Genomic DNA, 26,642 nt, shown 5'->3' with positions numbered 1-26,642 from the left:
GCTGCAATCTAGAAGCCAGAGATCATTGTTTAACAGCAATAAACAGGACCAAGTAATGCTTCCTGTGGACACCTTTCAAGGGCTTCTCATTGCTCTGACAATACATTCTCACTGTGGCTCACAGGTGCTGCCTATGCCTTCCTCCTTGCCAGCTGTTTTCACATCTCTCACCCCCAGCCCAGCCACACTGGCCTTCAGTCTCACACACCAACCTCTTTCTCACCCCAGAGCCTTTGCCGTGATGTTTGCCCTCCCGGTCACCTCTCCAACCCCACATGGTGGGCTCCTTCTCAGGCTTCTGTTCCCAGTTTCAGCTTCTCCTCAGAGGGACTGTCCCAACCTCCCAGTCTAAAGCAGGAGCTGATATCCTTCCTCCCCACACCCTTGGTGCTTCCTGTTTTGTTGTGGTCATTGTTTGATCTCTAGTATTTGACCATAAAATTCCACAGGGATCTTGGTCCACTTTGCTCATGGCTACAGCCCTGGTACTCACTGGAAGCTTGGCACACAGTAGGTGCTTAAGAATAATTTGTTAAATGGATCAATGACACCCAAAAATGTGATTTTGTTTAAGTACTTAGCCCTCCTCACTCAGAAATGGCATTTCCCCCTAGTTGTGGATAGATATTCATTTTGTTCATAAGTATTTATGGAGCACTTACTATGCTGGGCGCCATACCCTGTGGAGATAGTGTGACCAAGATAGACAGAAACCCCAATTTTCTGGAGCTTACATTCTAGTTTTGGGGGAGAGAGACAATGCATAAGTAAACAAATGAACAAAGTAAATTTCAGTGATGATAAATGCAATGAGGAAAATAAAACAAATAAGCCCAATGGTGACTGGGGGCGGGGACAGATCTAAACAAGGTGGTCAAAGGAGGCCCCTTCGAGGCAAAGACATGTGAACAGACACTATAAGGGAGGGGAGGAGGCGGCAAGGAGAAGAGGCTGGGAAGAGCCTGGCAGGTAGAGGATGAGCAAGGACCAAGGCCCTGAGGTAGGAAGCCCTCAGTGGGTTCCAGGCGAGGAGGGCTCAGGTGGAGAATGCTGAGGAGGGAGGGGAGATAAGCTGAGATGGGCAGAGGGTAGGGGCTTTGTGGGCCACAGGGAGGGGTTCAGAGATCTGATTCCAGGCCCCTGGGCGGCTGAGGAAGGTTGCAGGTGAGGCCCAGCACTGGTTCTGTAAGGCATCCTTCCTTTAGCACAGTGGTTCTCAACCTTCCTAATGCCGCGACCCTTTAATACAGTTCCTCATGTTGTGGTGGCCCCCAACCATAAAATTATTTTCGTTGCTACTTCATAACTGGAATTTTGCTACTGTTATGAATCGTAATGTAAATATCTGATATGCTCTATGTGTTTTCCGATGGTCTTAGGCGACCCCTGTGAAAGGGTCGTTCGACTGCCAAAGGGGTTGCAACCCACAGGTTGAGAACAGCTGCTAGCATCTGCTTCTTGAACCCAGGCTGGACCTCTGTTCTGGAGTGGCTGGGAAGGCCTGGGGCGCTCTCATCCCCTCCCTGCCTCTTCTCACAATCCTTTATTTAAACACAACCTCCCTCGCAGCGACAGGAAAGCTGCCACTCCTGCGGCTGCTGCTGGTCTCTTCTGCACTCTGCCCACCTCCCGCGCCATCCTTTCCACAACCTTCCGCTGGGAAAGCCCTTCTGATGGCCTCTCCAGGGGTGAGTCCCCGTGGCTGCACACGTTGAGGCAGTGGCAGGGCCATTTCTAGGCTTCTCCCCCAAAGCACACACACCCTTTCTCGGCCATGGTCAGCAAACCGCGGCTCGCGAGTCACATGCGGCTCTTTGGCCCCTTGAGTGTGGCTCTTCCACAAAATACCACGTGCGGGCGCGCATGTACAGTGCGATTGAAACTTCATGGCCCATGCGCAGAAGTTGGTATTTTGTGGAAGAGCCACACTCAAGGGGCCAAAGAACCGCACGTGGCTTGTGCGCCGTGGTTTGCCGAGCCACAGTTTGCCGACCACTGCGAGTCTAGGGGATCGATATGAAATGCTCACTCGTGTCAGAGGCAGGACACTAAATCTGTCCTGGCTCCTTTAGAGACCGTCTGAGCAGCAGTAGACCACCCATCCGCACCACCGCTGCCCTGTGCCTGGCACAAGGCCCCTGAGGGAGGGATCTTGGGACAAATGCACGCAGACCAGTGAACCTCACAGTTCCACCCTGTCCTCTGCTCAGATCACGCCCAGGGGCCTGTCCGGGCCTGGGGTGTGGGGAGGAATGGCAAAGATCCACCTCCAGAGTGAGACTAAGTGGGACCCCAGCTCCAACTTCCTGGCAGTGTGTCCTTTGGCAAGTTACTTACCCTCTGTGCCATTTCCTCATATGTACACTGGGCAGTCCCACTTTGTAGGGTGGTCCGTAGGATTGCTGAGTTGGCTTTTACATGTGAAAGGGCTCCGAAGGATGCCTGGAAGCTAGTAAACATGTTGGCTATTACTACTCTTTCCTCTTTTCCCATTTTATTGCAAGAAACAGACACCCACTCCGTTGGCACCGAGGAAGGGCATTGAGTGTAAGGTCTCCCAAAGAACAAGAGGCTCTGGGACAGGTACACAGTATTGGAACCTGGAATTAGCCAGAGGCTTCCGTTGAGCGTCAAGTGGTTACGGTGGGAATAATGGGTTCCCTGAGGCTGGCAGGAGACCTCGTTCTCCTCTGCAAAGGGGCCCTTGCATGAAGATCTTCCAGAGGGTTCACCAGAAAGGAAGGGCCCTGGAATTTCCCTTGATTGTGGCAGGTAAGCCACAATCAAGCTACCTTAATCGTGAGATCCTGCCGCCAACCCTGGTGTATTGAGAATGCTCAGTGACAGGCCATACAGTGAACTTGGAAATAGCATGACTTTGGAGTCAGATAGACTAGACTCAAATTCTGGCTCCTTCACTTCCTAGCCTAACCTTGTGTGAGCCACTAAACCTCTCAGGGCCTCAGTTTCCTCATCTGCAGATTGGGGTTTAAGAAGGGCACTTAGCTTGGTCAGTGTGGCTCAGTGATTGAGCATCGACCTATGAACCAGGAGGTCATGGTTCCAATCCCGGTCAGAGCACGTGCCCAGGTTGTGGGCTTGATCCCCAGTGGGGGGTGTGCAGGAGGCAGCCTATCAATGATTCTCTTTCATCATTGATACTTGCATCTTTCTCTCTCCCTCTCCCTTTCTCTCTGAAATCAATAAAAATATATTTTTTAAATTTTATTTAAAAAAGCACTTACCTTCAACAGCTGTTTTGAGAATTTGATGAGAAAATGCATGTAAAAGGCTTAATCTAGTACCTGGGGCAGAAATGTGATCAGTAAACACTTCACACACACACACACACACACACACACACACACCAAAAAAACCAAACCCAAAACATATGTTAAAAACAAGAACAACACAGTCCTAGGGGCTCTATCACATGTGTGTAGACAACGAATGCCAAAATACTGCATTTGCCTTCACACTGGAAGTCAGTATCCTGTGGCCTCGTGTGTGATGTTAGAACGTTTGAAGGCCCTCCCTCTGCAGACAGCTCCTCCCACTTGCCTTTGCTTTGACACTTCCAGCTCTGTTTGCAGGGGACACCCCACAGTCGCCTCCCCCTGTCAGCTCTGTGGTTGAAGCAGTCAGTCCTCCTTGGAAGCTTGATCTGGGAGAAGCACGCACACAGTGTGGACTCGGGGGTCGGAACACCTCTCCGGGACCCCCCCCCCCCAACCCGCAATGGGCCACCTCACCCTTTCAAAAAGCCCCTGGAGCGCGTGTTTGAGAAAAGTTAAGCTGTTTTATTTCACAGGATAGCTCCACATCAAACCAGCAGGCACCATCAGAATATGCGACAGAGGATCCAGTCAGACACTCTATAGGACGGGCGTTGGCTGTAAGGTAGAGAAACAATATCTGGAAGAGGGCAGCACTTCTCATCACGTGGGGACAAGCAACCAGCAATTTCCGAGGGTGGTTTCGATTTTTTTTTTTCCTGACACAGTTTGGGGAGGAGGGAAACCAAAGGAAACAAAATAGACCAGCCACTCTGAAGCAATCAGAACCAAGCCTATTGCCAAACCGTGTAAACAGCCACACTGCCGGGAGCCAGGGCCCAGCAGGAACTCCAGCAGAGCCTTGGTCTAAGGAAGGCGGAGTGCGTTCTGCTTGTTCTGGTCCAAGAAACAGCTTTGTTAGGGACAGTTCACACAGAAAGGAGGTGTCAGCGAGGGGCAACGCTGGCCATTCGGCCAGTCCCAGAGGACAGGACAGCGGGACCCTGGCAGATCAGCCTCGGAGAGGCCAGGAGCACTCCCACCTGACAGCAGGTCCCTTCGCTCAGCTCCTCTGGCAGTTAGGGCATGTGGGGAATTCTCTACATGAGAGAGGAGACCCCAGAGAACCGGGGAAGTTGACATGAAACGTCAGCATTAGCTCTGCACAGCAGAAAATCAGCTAAGCAACACCTCGGCTCACCCCTTCCTGCCTTTTCCTCCCTGCCGACCGCCAAGCCCAACAGGGCCCGCCCACCATGGTTGTGAGCCAACCACTCCTCTTTCGGGTTTCTCGGGAGAATGAGGCATTTGCTCTTGTGTAAAACCTTCTGGATGTGTGAAAAGTGAGGACTAGGAAGACTGAGAGGAAGAACCGCTACGTTAGTCCTTGTGGTTTCCCATCAGCCGAAGATGTGCGCTGAGTGCCAAGTAACAACCAGGTCACAGGAAGTCCCTCGCATTGATGCTTCCTGAATGAGGAAGAAATGTACCCACCAAGGCACTCCAAGGGCCTCCAACAGAGGAGCCAGCCCCGCGTCAAGGCCCTTCCCCACGCTGGCTCCCTCTGTGCATCGCAAACCAGTTCTGAAGGGTTTATAAGGCAGATCTCTGAACTGCTGGTTCCAGCCGTGGCCAAAGGTTGGCTCCATTTCCCTGTGTCTCTTCCCACTCGGATTTCTTCATTGAATAGAAACCTGTTAGCCCTTGGGAATCCACTTCTCTCCTGCTCCTCGGCCTGGTGACCTCAGAGGACAGACTCCCAAGTCTAATGCCCAAGCTTATATATCCCTCCCATTGGTGCTCTGTCCGGGTTCAAAGGCGCTTCAAGGTGAGAAATCGTTAGCACTGAAAACAAGGAAAGGCAAGAATTTTTCATAGAATCCCACAGCTCAGAGCAGCTCTTCAAGAGGAAAGGAAAGGAGAGAGGGAGAGTAGGGCAGGAAGCACGGCTTGTTCTCAATTTTATCCGAGAAAGGTCTTTAGCGGCGACTGGGCCCCGGGGCCCAGGAAACTAGACCAGGAAGGAATTGTCTTTGGTCAGTTTTAAATGAACATCTTGCTGGTTCATTCCTAAAATAGACTGAACATCGGTTACACATAAAGACAAAAGGCCTGACCTCAGGATAAGTCGAAGGTTAAGAAATCATTCTGTGAAAAGCAAAAAAAATAATTAAAAAAAAAATGCCCGTTATCGACAAACTGATCAGCACAGCTTTCAGTAATGGTGATGAACAATAGGTAAACACCACTTCCCCTTGTACAATTGGTTATATTGAGGACTACGAACTAGGTTACTACATTTCCCCCACACTCACTGTACAGTTAGGTTTCTCGTATTTGTTTTTTACATTGAACTATCTACTAGGTGCAAAGATTTGGTGAGTGGCATTGGCTATAATTTAATTGTCGCCTTTTTTAAAATTACGATTTCACATTTTAACAGTTACTTTCCAGCATTTAAGCAAAGACAGCAATATATAGTGGACTAACACAGGCAGGAGTCAGGAAGAGAATGCCAGTGCTCAGTGACGGTGGGTGGGGCTGGGTGCCTGTGGAGGGACCGAGACATGCAGAGTGCCAGGTGAGGAAGTGGGGGGTGCGGGTGGGGGACGCAGGAAAGTATTTTTCCATTTGGTTCTGCGACAAGGCTCAGATTTGGGGCTGGATGAGTGAGGTGTGAGCTTCTCTAAATGTGAGCTCATCAGCCTTTTCCCAATGGAAAAACAGGTGCTTAAAGAACACAGCTACAGCTCTGCCTTCAGATAACTCAGTAAAAGGCAGGTCCATTCTCAGGAAAGAAAAATGAAGTTAGTCAATTCAGAGGAAAAGCCACATGGTTGGACTGGTGTTATGTAGATCAGGCACCAGGTCTGTCAACTCAAATTTTCTCTTTACGTCTGGAAGTCCTGGCAGAGAATGCTACATTTTGCTCAGGAGACAACTACATGTAAGGTCTGGCAGTATCTGTGGGGTAGGAATGGGACATCTTGTACCCTGGCTGGACAGGATAGCATCCTCGCAAATAAATGACTTCCGCGCCTGGCATGACCCCTGCTCTCAGACACCCATTAAATTATGAGCATGGCACGGTCTAGCTTTCTTTTCTAAGCTGTACAATGGGGATATCTTCTTACGGCCCACAGAGGTGCTTGCTCTGAGGTGCTTTCATTTCCGGAAGCTAAGAGAACAGTTGGTTCCAGGCAAAACAAGGAAGGTCAAGCTTGTGATTGCCTCTCCTTGCCATTCTCCTTTTGGAGCCTTGCTTGCCTCTTCCTTCCACTGTGTGCTCTCAATGTCAATCCTCAGGTGAGGCAGAAGGGCTTGCCACTCCCACACACCCAAGGATTAGTGACTCAATGGGTCCCTCCCTCTGGGGGGTCACCTTTTTGCGGAAGACCAGAGGACAAGGCAAAATTCATCTAATGGGGTGAAATGATATCGATGGAATTTCGAGCATTTGTAGGTGATATATCTGTAGGGCTATGCTTGGGGATCTTATGAAGCTGGTAGGAAAATTCCACTGCCTACTCTCAAAAGCCATTAGGAAGTTTCAAAAAGGTCTCGGATGGTTTTTAGGCTAAAAGACCTACCTTACTAATGACAATAAAAAGAATAATCGTGTTGGCACAGTGCTTTCTAAACAGCTTACTCATTTATATTTCATCCTTATTATCTTCATTTTACGGAGCAGGAAACTGAGACTCAAGGAGGTGCAGGGACATGCCAGAGTCCCACAGCTCCCAAGTGGTGGGCGCTGGGACACACAGGACTTTTTATTCCAAACCACAGCCATGGACATACTCAGAGGCCTTGAGAAAGAGAAGAAGCCTGAGAAGAATAGGGAGGAAACCCTTGGCTTGGCATGAAGGTGGTGAATAAAAGTGGTCCCGTTGGAATCTAACTCACCTGTGTCCCATTATCCATAAACAGCCATCTCTGGAAAACCAGGAGATGCAAAGAGGAAGCAAAACAGAATCGAACGAGGGTGATCCACAGGCCCTTTCCCAGCCAAGAGGTGAAAGCCCTGCTCATGTACTTGATGATCACACCCCCAATTCTTTCACCATGTTTTCACTTACATTAAATGCTCTGGAGAAAGCAGGTGAAGGGGCAGGGAAGGGCGAGAGGGAAGCTATTTCACTTGCATAAACTCAACCGAAGCATCCTCTGGGACAGGAAGTGCCAAGGACCGCCCCTCCCCGGCCCTGGGCACTTATGGTTCATGCACTTCGTGCAAGAGGCACCAGCCAAAGTGCGTCATGGCCTGATTTTTAATGAAAACGATGTGACTCAGAACCTCCTTGCCTGTTTAGTTCCACATCTGACACAGTATAATTAGTAGAAAGAGGAAAGGAAAAAAAATTAAATACTTTGAAAATTGTATAAGTTAAACCTCTATAGTTACCAGAAATATTCCTACGGCGTTTCTAGGTTTTGAAGTGTTCCATACCACTGTGGTTTTATTATTTTTTTCCCAACCACACATAATACTGTGCTACGATGGGGCTTAGGTTCTCACTACCCCCTTTTCTACGTACAAACACACGGATGCCGTGGTCAGGGGTCTTCCTGCCAACGTCCTCCCGTGCCTTTGGGGGTACAGTTGGTCCTTGGCCTTCAGGTGGAAAGGCAGGGTCTCTGGGTTGGACTTGGGGGGTTCCCCACCTCTAGGAGCAGCCTACTTGGGGACTGCCTGCCCCACCCTTCATGTAGGGGCAGACTGTTCTGGAAGGCCACGACTTCTGGAGACAGTGGGAGACTGTGTTTGTTTTTCTGCAGCTTAGTGGTATATTGCTTCATTCGCAGTTACTGTGGGCCTCTAAGTTCTCCCAGAAAAGTCCCTGCAAATCCCACCAGATAACAGCGGGAGATGTTTGGTGGCATGGGTCTGAGGTAAATCTAAGTTTCGTAAAAAGAAAAAGGAGATCCTATATACATTTAGTATGTGTCCCGATCTAGTATATGTATATAGATGCATAAATATATATATGTACACACACCTACAGACACATACATACATATGTATGTGTATATATGCACACATATACATACATACACACATATTTATGTATGTAGAGAGAATGTCGAGAGAATCGTTTTCCAGTGACGATATGCCGGCAAAGCCATTGACCATGTTGCCACAACCTAAGGACACGCTCTAGCTGGGGCTGCTCTGCTCCCACGCCTGCTCCAGCTCCAGCTCCTGCTCCTCTGGCCTCCGTCACATCACACCCGCGAGCTGGATGGAGCTGCTGCCCGCGCTAGGCCTCAGCTCTGCACAGACATTCTTTCAGGCTGACCTCTGGCCCCGCCCGGCGAGGCCAGGAGCACTGGGAAGGGTGTGGAAGTCACAGAGGCCCCCGGCCAATGGTGCGCCCCAGCGGCCAGGGCAGCGCCGCCCCAGCCTGCGGGTCACATGGTGCCCGACTTGTCCGCTGAGCTGTTGGGGAACATCTTCTCGGTGGGCGTCACGGCAGGGCTGCCCACCCCTGAGCTGCTGCTGCTGCTGGACCGGTGCTGGACCGTGGGCCGCACGGGCCGCACGGGGGGCGGGCGCAGCTGGGCGCCGGCCAGGCGGGCGGACAGCGCGGGCTTGAAGGTGGTCATCATCTCGGCGGAGGAGCTGCAGCCGCGGCGCACGGCGGCGTCGGGGTCGCGGATGACGATGGTGTGCAGTGGGCTGGCGGGCTCCGAGCTGACCGGGCCGGGCGGGTTCTTCAGGGGCTCCAGGGTGTCCAGCACCACGTCTGGCGCCTGCTTGACCGTGTTCTGCCTCTCGAGTTCCCGCAACTCGTGCAGAGCCGTGCTCATGGTCTTCTCTATGTCCTGGGGGCAGAGAGAGCTCTGGTCAGCACCCTTCCTGGGCAGCGTGGGGGTGTCTGAGGGAGGTTGCCTCAGGGGCCCATGGCTGGGGTGGAGACTGAATCCCCAGGGTGTCGCCAGTTGGGGAACCCACATGATGGTGGCCCGCACACTGCCTGAACAGGGAGCTGACAGTGAGGGCACGTCAGACTGCTGGCTAAGAAAGGCCAGCTCTGCAGCCAGACAGACACGGGTTCAAGGTCTGGCTCTGCCACTTCTTTGCTGCATGACCTGGACAAGTCACCTCAGCTCCCTGGGCCTCAGATTACAGATCATTAGAAGACAGACCTCGGGGCTGGATGAGTATGAAATGATATGGTCCCTGTGAAGAGCAAGGCCTGACCCCTGGCACACATTAAGCGCGCACAAAGCACCAAGCCAAGCCCCGCCCCGAATAATTCAGTCCATCCCCACACGTATCAGGTAGGAACTACCATTAAGCTCATTGCACACAGGAGGATGGGGAAGCTCAGGCTGGTTAAGTAACTTGCCCAAGGTCACACAGCTACTCAGTAGCACAGTCTAAGTCTCAACCCAGGTTGTCTGTCTCCAAAGTCCACGCCACTAACCATTATTATTATTTTTAAAAAAATCCTTGCCCATAGAAAAATTTCTTGGTGGTTAAATATCAGAATGTTCACCTCAAAGTGATGGGACTGTTACGTTCTTCTCTGTTATAATCAGGAACTTTTGATTTTTTTAAAATGGAGGTCTTATAAAGCAACAAAAATCCGTATCTGCCTACGTAACTTCCTGGGGAGTTTTAATATTTAAGCTCATATGGATGAGAGTGCTCTGAATGACACAGAGGGAGGTCATGGCTGGCTCATCCCTGCCTCTTCCAAGGCCTCTGTTCCCCTTCCAGCCAGTAGGGGGTGCTGGAGCTGGAAGTCAGCATTTAACTTAGGAGCCCTAGGCTAGGACTTTTGAGCAAAGACTGCTTTGCCACTTGCAAGTCTCAGTTGCTCAGCACCATACTTTGTTCATCTGTTAAAAGCCCACAAGTTTATTGTGAAGATGGAATGAGATAATGGATGTGATGAAGCTTTGTAAACTGCCAGACAGTGGTTTTTAAAGTCCCTTTAGCCAGAGTCCTTGGTTCACATCAAGCACATGAGAGGAGCTGCTCAGGCTGAGCTGGACCAGAGCACCACGGACTGGGCCACTGAGGGGACAATTAAGGATACTGCTTAAAACCACTGTTGAAAGGTCTGTGCATAGCCTCAGTAACCATGATGACTATTAAGACTCACTACTTTTCTGCCCAGGGGCAAATCTGGAAAATCTACAGGTCTGGTCAGACTAATGGGGTTGGAGCCTGGGGATGTCCTGGCTGCCCCTCTCCATACCCACTTCTTTTACCTCCACCTTTCCTCCCATTAGCAGGTGGCCTAATGCCTGTCCTGGGCCCCTATGACACCCTCTAGTCTGGCCACAATCAAGGTCCCAGCCATCTTTTTTAGGATCTGTTAAGAGCTATTAATAACTAGCTAATGGCTAATTAGCTAATCCTGTATAATAAAAGCCTACCTAATATGCTAAGTGTCTGGGCGAGTGGTCATCTGTTCAACCAATTAAAGAGTAATATGCTATTGATATGCTAAGGCCGCTCAACTGCTCACTATGATGTGCACTGACCACCAGGGGGCAGACGCTCCGGCCAGTAAGTTAGCTTGCTGTTGGGGTCCAGCCAATCGGGACTGAGTGAGATGGGCCAGACACACCCTGGAGCCCCCCCGTGGTCCCTCCCCAGCTGGCCAACCTCCTGCATCCTTCCCCAGCCCGAATCGTGTACCAGTGGGGTCCCTCGGCCTGGCCTGCACCCTCTTGCAATCTGGGACCCCTCAGGGGATGTCAGAGAGCCAGTTTCAGCCCGATCCTGCAGGCCAGGCCAAGGGACCCTACTGGTGCATGAATTCGTGCACCAGGCCTCTAGTCTATATATATAAAAGCCTAAGCAACTGGCCGATGGGCCAGTAGCTATGACACTCAATGACCACCAGGGTGCAGACGCTCAATGCACAGGCATGGAAACATGGAACAGACTGATGAATCTCAGAGGGAAGGGGGGGAGTTGGGAAGAGATTAATGAGAGATCTTATATGCATACTAGAGGCCGAGTGCACGGATTCATGCCCCAGTGGGTCCCTCGACCTTGCCTGCGGAGATCGGGCCAAAACCAGGTCTCCAACATCCCCCGAGGGGTCCTGGATTGCGAGAGGGTGCAGACCAGGCTGAGGGAGCCCAATGTTGCACGAATCCGTGCACTGGGCCTCTAGAATTAACATAAAGCTAATATCAGCTTTTAGGCTTCCCAATAATACTGGCTCCTTTAAGAAGGAGCCTTTGGGCCTTTACCTACAGGATTAGCTGTGGGGGATTTTCTGCATGAGGGGAGAGAGGGCAGTCTCTCCCCATCTTTGCCTTCTCCCAACCCTGCAAGAATGAAGTCTACTTTCAACATGCCACTCTGCTTAAATTAACTCCTCTATTAACTTCACTACTCTTTGTTTGCTCTACTCCAGTGTGAGCTGAAAGGTAAAACTTCAATAAATAAAGTGCAATTATCGCCCCTCCACCACCATCCCTCCCACCACTACCACTCTACCCTGGCAGAGTGTGAGCCAGAAAGACAGAAAGCTCAGAGAAAGATCAGCTGAGTAGTTTAGGCAGGAGCCTGGCATTAGTCTGAGGGGTGAGCCATAATCTCCAGAGTGGAGCTGCAGAGAGGTGCTGGCAGGTGATGGACTTCCGGGCGGTGGGATAGGAAAGGAGTACTTTTCAGCTCCTCACAAATTACATCTTCCCACTTTGGATGGCAAGTTCCCCAAACAGCCTCTTCACTGGGTTCAAATCTAAGTCCTAAAGGGTATTTTGAGACCAGAGAATTTCTAGTCACTCCATCGACCACTTGGTATTTCCTTGCCACGGCTCCTTTTTGTAGTCTGAGAAGGCAGCGCCAATGCTGAGCAGGCTGGAGGCCACCTAGTACCCCTCTTGTCTATTTACATATTATCTACCATGCTTTCCCATTTCACCTCTGTCCATGAAAGGAGCTTTTGAATGGCAGCTATCAAATTAGAGAATGTGTAGGTATGTTTACAAAGGGAGAAAAATGCATAAAGCATTTCCCAAGTGTGTTCATTCTTTAGGCCTGTCTTATGAATGTGCTCTGAATAAAGCTCAAAGAAGTCTGGGTGTGCCCTCTTCTCTTTTTGGAGATTCATAATACACATACTTCAACATACTTAAAGGTTCTAAGAAATCTTGTAGACAAGGCATTCAACTTCGTCAGACAGGAATTTCCCAAAGTTGGTTGACAACAAAACACATTTCCCCTCTCCCCCCATTAACATCCTGTGAACTAGTCTGCTGTGGGAGCTACTTTTGGAAACACTGGCCTAGACTGCACTGCATTTGATTGTTTATGTTAAGGGCTCTGGGCCTTGGGGAGTGGTATTCTGGCTCTTACTAGAGCTTCGGGTAATGGTGGATGCTAGGGTGTGCTCCCCAAGAGGACAGCCTTCAAGGATGGAAGGACAAGCAGGTCTTCCTCTGCAGGATCATGCCAAGGTGCTGATCTTCAGGTGTCCCTCGGGAATGGGCATCAGGACACGGGGCCCAGCTAGACCCTGTGGGTGTGAGCAGGAGGTCTAGCTGTTGGATGAGTTGTTTCTGCATTGGTTTTCCCCGGGGAAACTTTCCTGGTCTCCTTTAGAGCACAGCCCCCAAACCCACAACTTTCCCCTTCCCCTTGTACCAGGGATTCAAATACCACTCTCTAAGGAGAAATTCTCACAGCCAGGAAAGTTCTGGCTGCATCTTCCCTTCCAGGGTCAACTGTTTATTCCACCTAACCTCTGTATATCGGGTCATTCCCCACCCCTCACCCCACCGTCAGCCATTTATTCCCCCTATCCTCTGTATCTCAGGTCATAGAAGACCCCCCAAGAAGTCTCTCCCCCTCTGAGCAATCCCTACATTTTAGGCTCTCAAAATATCACATACCACTCTTTCAAAGAACCTGGCCCAACTGCCATTTCACAGCTGTTATTGGTTGATGTCTCTTTCTTCTCTAAATTGGGCAGGGCCTGGGTCCATTCTAGGTCATCATTGTACTCTCAGTGCCTAACCAGTGATTGTCACACAACAGGTGTTCAATCAATATGAGTCAATGAATGAAATGAATGAATGAACAGATAGATGAATGAATGAATGAATAACTCAGCTATGCCTTCTCATGGAATCACCTGCCATTCCTACATCTCCAGCTTCCAGCCTTTCCCTTAGACAGGAATTCCCCCTCCATTCCTGAAGATTAAGGGGGGATCTTCAGTCTTCACAGGAACCCTAGCCAGCAGCAGCACCCATCCAACTTCCACTCCAATGGGGAGGCCAGCAGGCAGGTGGGAAGCCAGCTCCCTATCTATCTTGTGTTCTGGCTTAGCCTTAAGCCTGGCATTAAGGGCAAAGTGGCCCCCCAGTCCCCTCAAGTTCCCACCCTGTTCCCCCTCTGGGGGTCTCCACTGGCCCAGCCTCCATTCCTGATGGCCCTTACTTCTGCCAGGGCCTCGGCCTCCAGGGACTTGTGGTCCCCCAGGCTGCTGTGCCTGGTGGAGCCGCACGTCGACCTCATGGAGTGCCCTTCTGAGAGCGCCTTCTTGTCAGAGTAGTTGATGCTGCCAGCGCTCCCGAACGTCGCCATCCTCCGCTTCTCGGGGCTCTCGATCCTGCCCCGGGTGAGGGGGATTTTGTGGGGGCTGCTGGGGCAGGCGGCGGCCCGGGGTGGCGTGTCTATGCTGGGGCCCAGGCCCCGGGGTGGGCTGTGTGTGTCGCCCCCGCTTCGGCGCCTGGGAATGGCTGCTCCATCAGATCGTAACCGCACTCTGCAAAGGAGCCAGGGGGCAGGGGCATGGGGCAGAGGTCAACCCTGGCAATCAGAATGAGTCAGTCAACCCCCAGGCTACGCACTACACACTAGTCACTAGTCTAGCCAAGGTATAGTAAAGCCTCCTTCAGCCAGACTGCGATTCCACATGAAAGCACCGGCTGAGCACGGACCTCCCCGGGGGACAGGCTTAACCCGCACACAGGAGGGAACCAGAGCATTGTTTCCAAGCTCAGAGGGTGGTGGTGCTAATTCCACAGTGAAGCTGTTAAGTCAAGGTCAGGGGATTTCAACCTTAGACTGCTTTGGTGATGGTTAGTTGGGCTCGAGATACGTTCTTACTAGTAAGCAGTTCAGACATCGCCATGATGCTGAAGGGCTTCTAAGTGGTCTGAAGCATTGAGGCTTTACTGTACCCAAAGTTACCCGCTCCCCTGCAAGCACAGGAGGGCCCCCCTGGGAACAGAACACAGCCCAGTATTGTTACCCACCCCAACCTCCCCAGCAAAGGGCTACTTCGAAGAGCCCTTTTCCAGATCTTGGGAAACAAGTCATCCAAGAGGGAAAAGTGCATCATTGAACATGCCTTCCGTCATTTGGACAAAAGGGACACATGAGGGTGAGTCCTTATCCTGCTGTCACAGACATCCCTGGGTCCTCTTTGAGGCCCATTTTATTAATCTGTCAAATGGGCATAATATTCCTTGCCCACCTTTGAAGGAGGTTCAGTGGGTATGAAAGCACTTTGAAGATAAAAGGTTCCACCTCCTGGAGATTTTGCTACATCCCATGGAGGCCACCAAAGAGGGAGGGAAGCTGCAGTATCCAGGGGGTGGGGAGCAGGGACAGAGTGTTGGAATGGATTGCGACCACGGGACCAAGTTCAATGTGGTCAGCAGTACTTTAGGTCTTAATGCCACCAGCCAAGCTAAGCACTGCCTGTGGGTACCCCAACAGGACCAAAGCAGAGGCACTGGAGAGGAAGAGGTATTGAGAAAAAAAGAACAAGGAGGAAGTAGATGAGGGAGGGAGAGGAAAATTAAGGCAGGAGAAGATAGAAATCCGCACCCCCCCCCCCCCCGCCCCCGCCCCAGAAATCAAGGGACCATAACTTTGTCATCTATCTACCCCAGCTTTCCACTTTCCCTCCCAACTGTACCATCTATCCCAGGACCCCAACTGTTGGCTCCACTGAATAGAATATGCTAAAGGAGGCACTGGGACTTCTGAAATAAGTTCATAAATGTATGTTTCCATTGTGACGGAATTTTTTGGCTCTATTTGCAAGCACTCATATGTGTAGGCTGGTCCCCTGACCTCTCCACCGAGTAAACAAAGAAAATTACATTTTGAGAACCTGATTAGGAAAGCTGTGAGAACTGTCAGGTTTTTGGTCCTTTTTCTTTCTTTTCCTTAATAGTATTAGTTTTTAAACTACCACATACTTTGGACCACACCTGTATGCAGAATAAGGAGCTCAGCTCCCTTCTTGGCAGAAAGGTCATGTGACACAGCCTGGCCCACACATGGAGAGTAAAGAAATTGGCAAATGTGCTCCCACCAGATAAATCGGTGGAGTCGAGTGTCAATTTCCCCCACACTTGAGGGGGTGTGAGTTTTGTGTTTATATAGCACACTTTAGGGAGTATATGACCTTTAAATTTTTAAATATAACTACTTGGATCTTCAACGGAAAGTGGAGGAGGTGCAAGAACTAGAGAGAGAAGTTGGAAAAATACTTGCCAATTTGTAACTCCCCCCCACACACACACCATTTATTATTATTATTTAAAATAAAAAGCACTGATTTGCTAAGATATGTCTTTCTTCCTCCTTCTCTACAGCCCCTGCCCCTCCCAGGTGTGCTCAATATCACCTGTGGGGAGCAGGGGCCACAACAGCCTACTTCTCTCCCTCCTGCCCCCGTTTTCCTCCCAAATCAGATACCAGCAGGCGTGGTATTAGCAGAAAAAGAATGAATCCGTGTTTCCTACCGGCCCATCACCCCCCCAAAGCCGTAATCCGAGATGTGGTCCGTGGGGGACTGCAGGTCGTTTTTGGAGGAGGCCTTGTCGTCCAGCAGTGGCCCACTGCTGGCCTCACTGTCCGCCTTCTGGCTTAGGCTGTCGGAGAAGGCATCATCCCTGGGGAGAAGGTCAGATGTGAGTTGGGAGTGCTCCAGAGGATGTGCTGGGTCAACATACACCTCACAGTTAAGATATACCCACAGCTCTGGGTGAGTACCTCCCACGTCGTTTCCCCACTACGCACCAGCGCTTCTAAGTCAGTTTCTCCAGCAGAACTTCCTCCCCTGACCTACCACTCCATGCCTACCTTCTCCTCTCCCCTCCTCTAGGTTCTTCTCTCCCAGGGATGAGGACAAGCTAAATAATGCGGGACGGTGTGTTGGAGAAATGGGGAGCGGACCCTGCAAGCTGGGCACTGAGTGCTGACTCTCCACGTGGCTCTGTGAGGAGTGGTTTAGGGGTAAGCAAGGGAGGGAGAAGGTGCCGCCATCCCTCCCCTCCTCACCCAAGGCTTGAACTGTGAGGTGGCTGGAGCTAGCTGGATGTCTCTGCCAGCCTCCTCCCACACCCTCTCCCTTCCAGTGCCCTGTCCCTGTCCACAGAAGCCCGGGACATCAGAGTGCCGAGAGCCCTCCCTGTGGCATTCCTCGTGGGATATGCCCATTCCAGACTTCTCTGGCTTCAGACCTTCTCCTCTGCCACCACAACTTTGCCTTTGGCCCCCTTCCCTTGAGGTCTAGCTTGGTGGCTGCTTCCTTGATAAATCGGTTCCACGGAGCCTGACCAGAGCTCAGTGGGAGTGTGTGTGCAGGAACCCTCAACAGCTTTCAGAGAATGGAAGGTGTGGACTTTCTGGCTCTCTGGTAGGGCTAGTATTTGGGATGCAGGGCCTTTTTTCAGGCCTGAAATTGTTTAAAAGAAAATAATACCTATAGATTCAGGGTACAGATAGGTGGCTGTCAGAGGTGGGCAGCGGGGGGTGGAGAGGTGATATAGGTGATGAGGGTCAAAAGGTACAAATTCTCAGTTACAAAATAATTAAGTCCTGGGGATGTGATGTACAGCATATTTACATAGCACATAATTATGTACTGCATATTTGGAAGTTGCTAAGAGAGGAGATCTTTAAAGTTCTCATCACATATGAAAAAATTATAACTGTGTGGTGATGGATGTTAACTAAATTTATTGTGGTGATTATTTTGCAATATATAAAAATATCAGGTCATTATCTCGCACACCTGCAATTAATATGTTATATGTCAATTACACCTTAATAAAAAAAATAGTACTCTATTAACTCGAAATGAGGGGATGATTGCTCCTGCTGTCCCTGAGAACGCCACCTCGGGGGTGGAGGATGGTGGGCAGTTAAGGGGGTGGTGGGCTGGCCACTGGCTACAGGGAAGGCCAGGAGAGTGAAGGCACATGGTCAGATCCACTGGACACAGAACCATGTGGGTGAGGAGTGCTCTGGAGGCTGTCAGGTGGGTCAGGAAGGGGACCAAGGGCACCCAGGCTGTCTCCATGTGCTCTGAAGTGTGAGCAGTTTGCTTATTTGTTAACAGGATCACCATTTAAGGGGGGATCTGTTCTTAGAAGACCAAGGGTAATTATATCAGTGAAAGCACATCCCTGGTATATGACCCCGAATTCCCCTCCCTGTGCCCATTCTAGACATCACGAATCCATGATGGCATTCTTCACAGTAGAGTCCAGCTCCCACTCACATGTCCTGTACGACTATGTACTGATGTGGGATGAGTCCATCCACGCCGTTGTGACGACCTTCCCACCAGTCCTCCGAGGCACGGTGGTACAATAGCAGTGAGGCCCCCTTCTTGAAGGACAGCTCACGTGGGGACCGCCCCACGTAGTCAAACTTGGCGATGGCCTCAATCTGTTCCACTTCTGGAGGGAAAGGAAGAAGAAGGGCATCTATAAGGTCAGCAGAAGGACAGCCTGGGGGCCTTGCTCAGATGGCCCTGGCTTCTATGGGGCAGCACAGACAGCAAGCCCAGTGCAAACAGCATGGGCTGGGGTCAGGACCCCAGGGTTCTAGGCTCAGATCCACTCTCCCGTGCTGTGACCCAGGCAGGCCATCTAACTTCTCCAAATGGAAAGAGGGGGCTGACATACATGTCCTTATTTTCCACTGCTCTTTTTGTTCTCTATCTTAAAAACACTTAACAACATTATAAGAAATTTATTTTCCTTCTACCCCTTAAAACAAATTCTGTTTCCATTTTTCCATGAACCGCTTCCCTCTTTGTCCACTTACAATACTTTTAGTGATTCTTATTTTGGGGGAAGTTAAACTGGAGGTGTATGTGGACTGCCATCTATGCAAAATGTTATACACATACACATTTTTAAGGGTTCCCAGAACTCTTTAAGGCAAGCATGTCAAACTCTTGGTCCGCGGCCCGCATGCCTTGTTTATTTGGCTCATGTTAGCCTTCTGAGCTTGACATGCTTGCTTTAAGGTTTCCTCAAAGCTCATCGTTTTACACTGAACAGCATCCCCCAAAACCCATATGTGGAAGCCCTAACCTCCAATGTGATGTTTTTGGAGATGGGGCCTTTGGGAGGTAACTGAGGTTAAATAAGATCAAAAGGGTGGGGCCCTAATCTCATAGAACTGGTGTCCCTCTAAGAAGAGGAAGAGGCATCAGAGATTTCTCTCTCTCCACATGCAGCTGTCTACCAGCCAGGAAGAGAGACTTCTCCAGAAGCCAACCCTGATGGCATCTTGACCTTGAACTTCTACAGCCTCCAGAATGCTGAGGGAATAATTTATGTTGCTTAAGCTACCTGGTCTGTGGTATTCTGTTATGGCAGCGGAGCTGACTAACCCATTCATCCATGGACTTAATGTGGAGGGAGGGAGAATTCTTACTGGGGCCATAGCTCCAGCACATCTCTTTGCACATACATATTTACCGATCAAACATTTACTCTTCTCTGGACAGTGACAGGCTGGGACTGGGTTAAACAATGAGGATATGACTCTTGTGCTTGAAGCACTCCTACTACCCAGCTCTGTCACCTGTTGTCTGGAACTCAGGGAAGTTACTTAACCTCTGTACCCCTCAGCTGCCTTACCTGTAAGGGTTGTTAGGAGGATTAAAAGGTAATGCATGAAAGACAACATAGCACAGACATACATTAGGTAGTCAGTTGATAATGGCTCTCATGATTATGATTATTATTACTAATGGATTTAGCCTATGGGGTAGGTCTAAGTAAGAAATCTAAGCTGCCAAGAGTTTGAGTGGTTTGCTTACAACCATACAGCTGATGATGTCTGGGGAGGAGACTGTATAGGGAGCAGGAAAGTTATGCCTATGACTGATTTAACCTATACTATAGTTTATACCCTAAGAAATGTCCACACTTGGTAGAAAACTGTGTATAGGTATTAATGTATTTATATTTTAAAATAAGCACAAAAATGTTTAACATTATACAAATAATATGTGTAGGTATATTAATCCTAATAGAACAAGAGTAACAAAAGTGACCCTTGCTTTCTCTAGCCTGCAGATACTTTCCCTATGCTTAGCATCCATGGGTCTCCATATCTGCTCCATTCCTGGTAGATTATCTGTATCTGTCCTTACAGCCATCTACCTGTCCTCCATGGAGGAAAGGTCAGAACACCTGGTTTTGCTGCTTTTTAGCTGTGTGACCTTTGGCAACTTATTTCTCCTTTCTAAGCCTTAGTTTCCTCATCTGTAGAATGGGAATGAATAATAATAGTCCCTATACCTTCTAGGATTGTTATGAGGATTAAATGAGCTACCATACGTGAAGTGCTTGCAATAGTGTGCGCATATGGTAAACTCATATGAGAGTTAGTTGTTGTCACTAGAGCTGATGTACTTTCAAGGGCTAAGGCAGTATGGAAAGTCAAAGAGCAGAGGGAGCAAACCGCTTTGTTCATCCCCCCCACTGATCCCCACCATACGCGTGTACTCAGGCTCTCTGTAAGCAGCTGGCCCCGGATGCCTGTTGGTGATCCCATGAGACACAGAAGTCTTTGGAAGCACACAATCCTCAGTGCCTGGGGCAGCCTTCTGGGGGGAGTGGGTGTTGGACAGTTAAGTCAGCTTTTCCCAGCTGGCTCCCCGACAAATGTCTTTAAATGCCTTCCTAACACAACTGATGCAGAATGACAGCACAGCTAAATGGGTCAAATACCTCGGATCCTGACTCAGAGTCACCTTCTCGGAAAATTGGGGAGATCTCCGTCCTCCTCTGCCTCTTTGACTCTTCTCTGAGCCAGCCACATGCTAGCACTGCCTGCAGCCTGGCTACAGAGAGCAGAAAGGCCAGAGGGTCTAAGGCAGGAGCTGAACCCGGCTGGCGGTGCTCGGAGTGTTCACCCCAGGGTGTCCTCTGAGCCAGCCGATTCAGCTGATAAAGAAGCTGGCCTGAGCAGAGGTTAGCTCCTGCTAGGAGCAGCACATAGGAGCCCCTTGGGTAGCTGGGGTAGTCTGGTGCTGGGGGGTGGGGGTGGGGAGGCGGGGGGTGGGGGTGGGGGGGGAGGAATGGAAAATGTAAGAGAAAGAAAAGAAGAAAATGGGAGGAGCCGAGCTGAGCCCCAGCTGAGCGTGAACACGTGTACAGATGTCATTATGTAAGTGTGTGTGGTGGGAACAGTAATAGCAGCTACCAGTTATTAAGAAAGCCATTATTTGGGTCTATAATACCGAAATAAAGTATGTTATTCTCCCTTGCACCATTCTCCCACACACCCCTCACCAAACGTAGTGAATTCTCTCATCTTCCCCAGTTAGGAAACAGAACCACCTTGCTCACTGGCTCAGGCCAAAGCCTTGCAGTTGCTCTTCAGAGTCCCACATCTCACCCATCAGCAGCCCCTTGCAGCTATCCCCTGAGTCTGACCAGTCTCACCACCTCCCCTGCCACTGTTGTCCCTCTACCTGCCTTCCTGGCTTTCATTCTTGCGTGGGGAGCCGTTTCTCCCCACAGCAGCCAGACCTGGAGAGTATTATGCAAAGTGAAACAAGCCAGCCAGGGAAAGACAAGTACTGTATTATTTCACTTATATATGGAATCTAATGAACAAAGTAAACAACAAACAAAATGGAGACAGATTCCTGGATACAGAGAACAGCTGTCAGAGGGGAGAGGGTTTGGGGCTAGGTGAAAAAGGTGAAGGGATGAAGCAAAGGAAAAAAAGAAAGACTCAAGGACATAGGCAACCGTATGGTGATTGCCAGGGTGAAGAGGGGAGGGGAGAGTTAGAAGAAGGAAAAGGGGATAAATGGTGTTGGAAGGAGAATAGACTTGGGGTGGTAAACACACAATACCTGAAACCTGTATAATTTTATTGATCAATGTCAGCCCAATGAATTCAATTAAAAATCATAAATTAGATCATGAAACTCTCTTGTTCAAATCCCTCGGAAGGCTTCCCTTTGTGCTTGGAACAAAACGCAAATGTCCCACAATAGAAACACAAGGTCAGTAAGAGAAACGCTAAATAGTGATTTATAAAAAAGCAAAACTCTCTCAGGGAGGCAGGAGGGCTGTGCTATGACTCTCACAGGCACTCTGCACTTGTTTTTGCATGGGTCTCTGTTGGAGACCGGGTGTAAGCTGACATGGTCCTTGTACCTGAAGGGGCTAGCAAGGCTGGAACCCTTACCCACAGTTTTCCCAGACTTGTTTGGATGGCGGTTATCAGTAGAATGAGAGCAACCTTTGTAGAATGAGAACAGCCTTTCACGGCTTACCAAGAAGTCTGTAACTATTTACTGAGATTTGCTGTACCGAGAATTTGTCCTTCTGCTCTATCTCTCCCTTAGAGATTAAGAGGAACAAAGAATACATTCCTCTTGACAGACCTCCTATTCAGTGTCTTGTGTATAAAAAGCATTGTGTGGTTAATAAACTTACTGCAGTTACTCGGCTGAGCTGTAGTCCTCCCGATCCCGCTCTCCTGTCTTTCTTTCTTTTCTCAATTCCCACCTCCCTACCTCAGCCCGGTTCAACCTGTCAGGCTGGCCCTGACAGGTCTCTTCCTCCATTAACAAAAAGTTAAAATTATATTTACAGCTGTATTGGCATAAAGATAAATGTAGTCCAGGCTGGACTATATTCATATTTTTCTTCTTACTTTAAAAGAAATGAGAACATTTTCAAGTGTTGTGGGCCCAGGACACTGTGCCTACTGTGCCTCCTGTGCCTAATGGACGTGTGGCCCTGGGCCTGTATTATCCACGTTGCTTATCTGCACAGTCCAGGCTCCCGCGAGACTAACCTGACTCTCTTCTCCTTGTCTAGAATGGTGGAAGGGCCCGATGAGCCGTCAGAAGCCAGGCTGGCCTTTCCCTCCCTCCCTCCACTTCCCTGGGCCGACCCTGTTAGGCTTTGTATTCAGGCACCCACCGCTCTGGGGGCACAGCTGCAGTCTGGCATTATCACTCTGCATCATGGGGAGCTGCTCCCAACCTGTCAGGTGATGAGACTGCAGGTCCCAGTGATCCATGTCTCGTTCATCGATAGGCCCCAAGTCCCAGCACAGCTGGGCACAGAACAGATCCCTAGTTGGGGAGGAACCGAGGGACAAAGCATGCTTCCTACTTAGGAAACTCTTGTCACTTAGGATTTTCACTTGGGTCAACAAGGACACAGACAGGGACGAGGCAGCCAGCTAGGAATGTGATCCATGGAACGCACAAGCCTCCGAGGTCTTTCCGAGTCCCCATCTATTCTGGGGACGACGTGCTGACTTGCAAAGCTGGAGGGCTTCTGTGGCCGGCCCAGCGTTGAGCAGTCCTGGGCCAGCATAAGAGGCCCCGAGTGGGTTCCTTGGTCCCAGATTTCCCTCCACTCACCTTCATCACTGGTGTGAGGTTCAGTGCCATTGTCATGGTCAACTTCATCAATGGTCCCTGGCTCACTGTGTGGGCTATCACTGCAAAGAAACATGGAAAGGGGACTCGTTGGGGGGCTTTGTACCCTCACGCTGCCCTTAGCCTCCCTCGGGTACCAGCCCAGTCCACCTCTGGGCCTTGACCAGATCAGGCCCAGGCCCACTCGGTCCCTTCTTTTCCATCTGACCACCCATGGACCTTCCTTCCTAAGAGAAAACCACTTCAGCCTCCTGGTCGAGAAGCTTCCTTGTATAATCTCCCCAGATGACCCATCCCTGGAATTGGTTGGGCTGTTTTCTTGGTAAAGTTTGTCAATACCAAGGTCTTCTGTAAGATCCAGAGGGCAGTGGCAAAACCCTGGCTTTTCTCCTTAGAAGAACCACAGGGTAGAAAGGACTTTTGGAAGTACTGGGAGTCATTCATTTAGCCCTGCTCCCTGTCTTATGCGAGAAGTGACACACCCAGCAAGGTGGGGTGACGCTCACAAGCAGGGGTCCTCAGTGCTGCCTTAGGATGCTGTGTGCAAAAGCCCAGACCAGCCCAGGTGGTGTGAGCAGGCCAGCACCCATGATGGACAGGCTGACAGAGGGAATCCAGGCCGGTCAAATTTAGTCCTTAACGCACTGGCATAATTTCACCAGCTGCTTCCCTCTCACAAGATTAAGCCAAGGTTCATTCACACAGCTGGTCAGTCAGTTTTTTTTTTTTTTTACTGAGCCATTGATTGAGTCCTAATATATGCCTGACACTGTGCTAGGTACAAGGGATGCATTGATGGGTCAGATGGACACAGACTCACCCTCATGGCCAGGAAATAAAACTGCAAGTGGAAATGCTTTATGTAGGAACAAATGAACAGAGACAAGAACAGCAGAGGGCACCTATATAGGGTGGTCAGGGAAGGCTTCTCAGAGTAGGTGACATTTGCAATACCATTTAAAGGAATATAGATTTTTATTAGGAAAAACTCTCTGTTGCCTCCTGGATAAGGCCCAGACTCTGCACAAGGCTTAAGACCTCTCCTAACTCAGCCCCTGCTGTCCCACACAGGGTCCTCCCTCACCACCTCCTGGTCACAGGAAACACTGTGGAAACACAGAGCTGCTTTCCATGTTATTGAATGTTCCGTGTTTAGAGCATTCTTTGCCTGCTCCTCACCTGGCTGCCTGTAGGTCTGTAGGTCTCAGTTAAGTCCCTGTCTCCTTCAGGAGGCATTTCCTGACCTCCCTATATTGGCTCAGGGGACCCTACTTCTGGAACTGTCTATTCCCTCCTCCACCAGAGCTGCCTGCATCAGAGGTTAATCCTGTTTAGGGCACATTCCTCCCTGTCCTCCACCCCCCTTCCCAGGGCCTGAGCCAGGACATATGTTCAGTAACCATTTGTTGAATCAGTGAATGTTGTCCACTGTGATGAGACCCTCAGCCAAATCCTCCTTTGGGGATTTGAAAATGTCTCCAAAATTACCATGTAATTGACAAGTTTTCCTTTCTCATGGGATGTGAATGAGATTAAGAAAAGTGTGGTGATTGCATATTGTTCTTTGATAAGCACAGTACGATCTTTTTAAGGACCCTTCCCAGAACACTATATGTATATATTGCAACAAGAACAGAGAACTGATAATGGTACAAAAACTTGAAAAGCTTCTCTGTCCAAAAAGTCTGCTTGCTGGTTCTTCAATGTATCTATAACAGAACAGGGACAGACTTGCTCCTGGGGCCTCACAGGAGATTAGAGAGCTGTGATTAGATAATACCAGGGCCCGTCTTTCTGTGCAGGGAAGTGTAATGGGGAAATGGGCTGGAACAGCTTGCTTCTTTGAAGCAGTTGCCCAAATATGCCTTCAGAACTAAAGCGATTCAAGAATCCAGGAATGGCCAAAACCGGTTTGGCTCAGTGGATGGAGCGTCGGCCTGCGGACTGGGGGGTCCCGGGTTCGATTCCGGTCGGGGGCATGTGCCTTGGTTGCGAGCACGTCCCCAGTGGGGGATGTGCGGGGGGCAGCTGATCGATGTTTCTCTCTCATCGATGTTTCTGACTCTCTGTCTCTCTCCCTTCCTCTCTGTAAAGGATCAGTAAAGTGTGTTTAAAAAAAAAAAAAAAAAGAATCCAGGAATGCTTTGACAATCAAAAGACAAATTCCTGCAGGCACCTGGCTCAGAGCAGTGCAGGCAATGCTAAATATATAGCTGTGTATTGTCCTGGGTTGGGGATAAAGAAAGAGTGCCAACCCTTTGACTGGTCTCTGTCAGCCAGTGTTCTGAATCTCCTGTCTTTTCCACATTAAAAAAAAAAATTTCCTGTCTTACCACATTTAAGGTCTCAGCCTGGGGAAGGTAGTCGGCCCTGATTTTGATAAGATTCTCACATATTTCTCCCCTGACCCAGTGTGAGTGCCCAACTAGCAACTCTTGACCTGGTGTGGAGCTCTCAAAGACTGGATTCACTTTGCTGGAAAAGAGACCTCCTGGTGGACGGGGACAATGGCCGGAAGTGTCATTCTCCCAGTTCGTGAGTTTGAGGTGGAGATTATCCACTTCCCTGCTGCCTGAGATGGACTTACAACTCACCCGGCCAAGGACAGCATTGGATCTGCTAACCAATGTGATTAGTTCACTAGCCTCAAGCCCCAGCAAGGAGACATCATTCTTGGGCTTGTGTTGGAACATTTGGGAAGAAGGAGCTCTTTTTCCACTGGGGATGCTGAGAGAATGGGCTCTAAATCTGGAGTTACCAATGCCTTCTTGAAACCACCAGGAAAAAGGCTGCCTGAGAATGAGGCCAACATGGAAGAAAGAGGAGCCACAGGCTGAGGATGGCAGGACCGAGTCCTGATGATAACAGTCGAACTCCTGGATCTAGCTATACCTGACGCCATGATCCAGACTTTTTAAGTAAACCAATAAATCCCATTTAGTTTAAACCACTTTGAGTTCTATTCCTGTCCCTTATAAATCAATAGAGTCTGGACTGATGCATTTATCTCATGTCAGGCTGCTGTGAAGCTCAAATGGGAGTACAGACTATAAAGCAGTAAGAAAATTAAAGGGTTTCTTACTGTTCCCGTTCAACAGTAACAACATGATAATAATAGTATTAAGAGGGATAATAATATGAAGAGGAATGGAATCTTACCAATATTCTTCCCCTCCAGCCATGCATTTTTCATACACGGGTCCTTCTAGCTCCCGGGGGCTGGGAAAGATGGCTTCATGATGGATGATGATGGTTTTGATGACTTCATTGACGTGTGCCTGGCAGGACACAGGGTCCTGCCCATCAGGAATGTGCATGAGGGTGGGCCCGAAGCAGATGGCCAGGTTGTAGGGATCCATCATGTTCTCGTCACTATACTGCGAGAGGCTGTAAGAGAGGAGGCACCCACAGGTCACCTGGGAAAGGCGAAGCCTCCCCCTGTGATTTCTTTCTCTTGAAGGCTCCACTCAAATCTGGAAAGGTTCCATGTTCTAAGAACAGCTGTACCTGCAAAGGTCTCAGGACCCCCTGAGTCAAAAAGGGGCGTGCCCCCCTCACCCCCCACCCCTAGCTGGACAACTCACTGGTTGAGGAAAGCGAAGAGATATCTCATGACCACGATGACCACGCGGGGAAGGGTGATGAGGATTTGTTGGATCTGGTGCACCCTCTCAGCTGGGCTCTCCAGTTCTGCAACATAAAG

At 49.8% G+C, this 26,642-nt stretch overlaps 1 protein-coding gene across 4 annotated transcripts in view; it reads right to left on the bottom strand.

The window, feature by feature from the left end:
• Positions 1 to 3,779: 3,779 nt before the first annotated feature.
• The window catches only part of SRGAP3 (SLIT-ROBO Rho GTPase activating protein 3), a 230,801-nt gene continuing 207,938 nt past the window's right edge, over positions 3,780 to 26,642 (bottom strand). For 3 of the 4 annotated variants that reach the window (XM_070390687.1, XM_070390688.1, XM_070390689.1), the window contains 7 exons: positions 26,524 to 26,629; positions 26,099 to 26,326; positions 22,922 to 23,001; positions 17,783 to 17,963; positions 16,020 to 16,169; positions 13,696 to 14,023; positions 3,780 to 9,101 (listed from right to left, as the gene is read on the bottom strand). In XM_070390687.1, the coding sequence (XP_070246788.1) occupies positions 8,688 to 9,101; positions 13,696 to 14,023; positions 16,020 to 16,169; positions 17,783 to 17,963; positions 22,922 to 23,001; positions 26,099 to 26,326; positions 26,524 to 26,629 (1,487 nt within the window). In that variant the 3' untranslated portion in view covers positions 3,780 to 8,687. The remainder of the gene's footprint in view (positions 9,102 to 13,695; positions 14,024 to 16,019; positions 16,170 to 17,782; positions 17,964 to 22,921; positions 23,002 to 26,098; positions 26,327 to 26,523; positions 26,630 to 26,642) is intronic. The other variant, XM_070390690.1, reaches the window with a different exon arrangement.

The sequence above is a fragment of the Myotis yumanensis genome, unplaced genomic scaffold (assembly GCF_028538775.1).
Source record: "Myotis yumanensis isolate MYYU_CA2020_CCGP unplaced genomic scaffold, mMyoYum1.0.hap1 SCAF_14, whole genome shotgun sequence".
Lineage (NCBI taxonomy): Eukaryota > Metazoa > Chordata > Mammalia > Chiroptera > Vespertilionidae > Myotis > Myotis yumanensis.
This window is presented reverse-complemented; position numbering and strand designations above follow the sequence as displayed.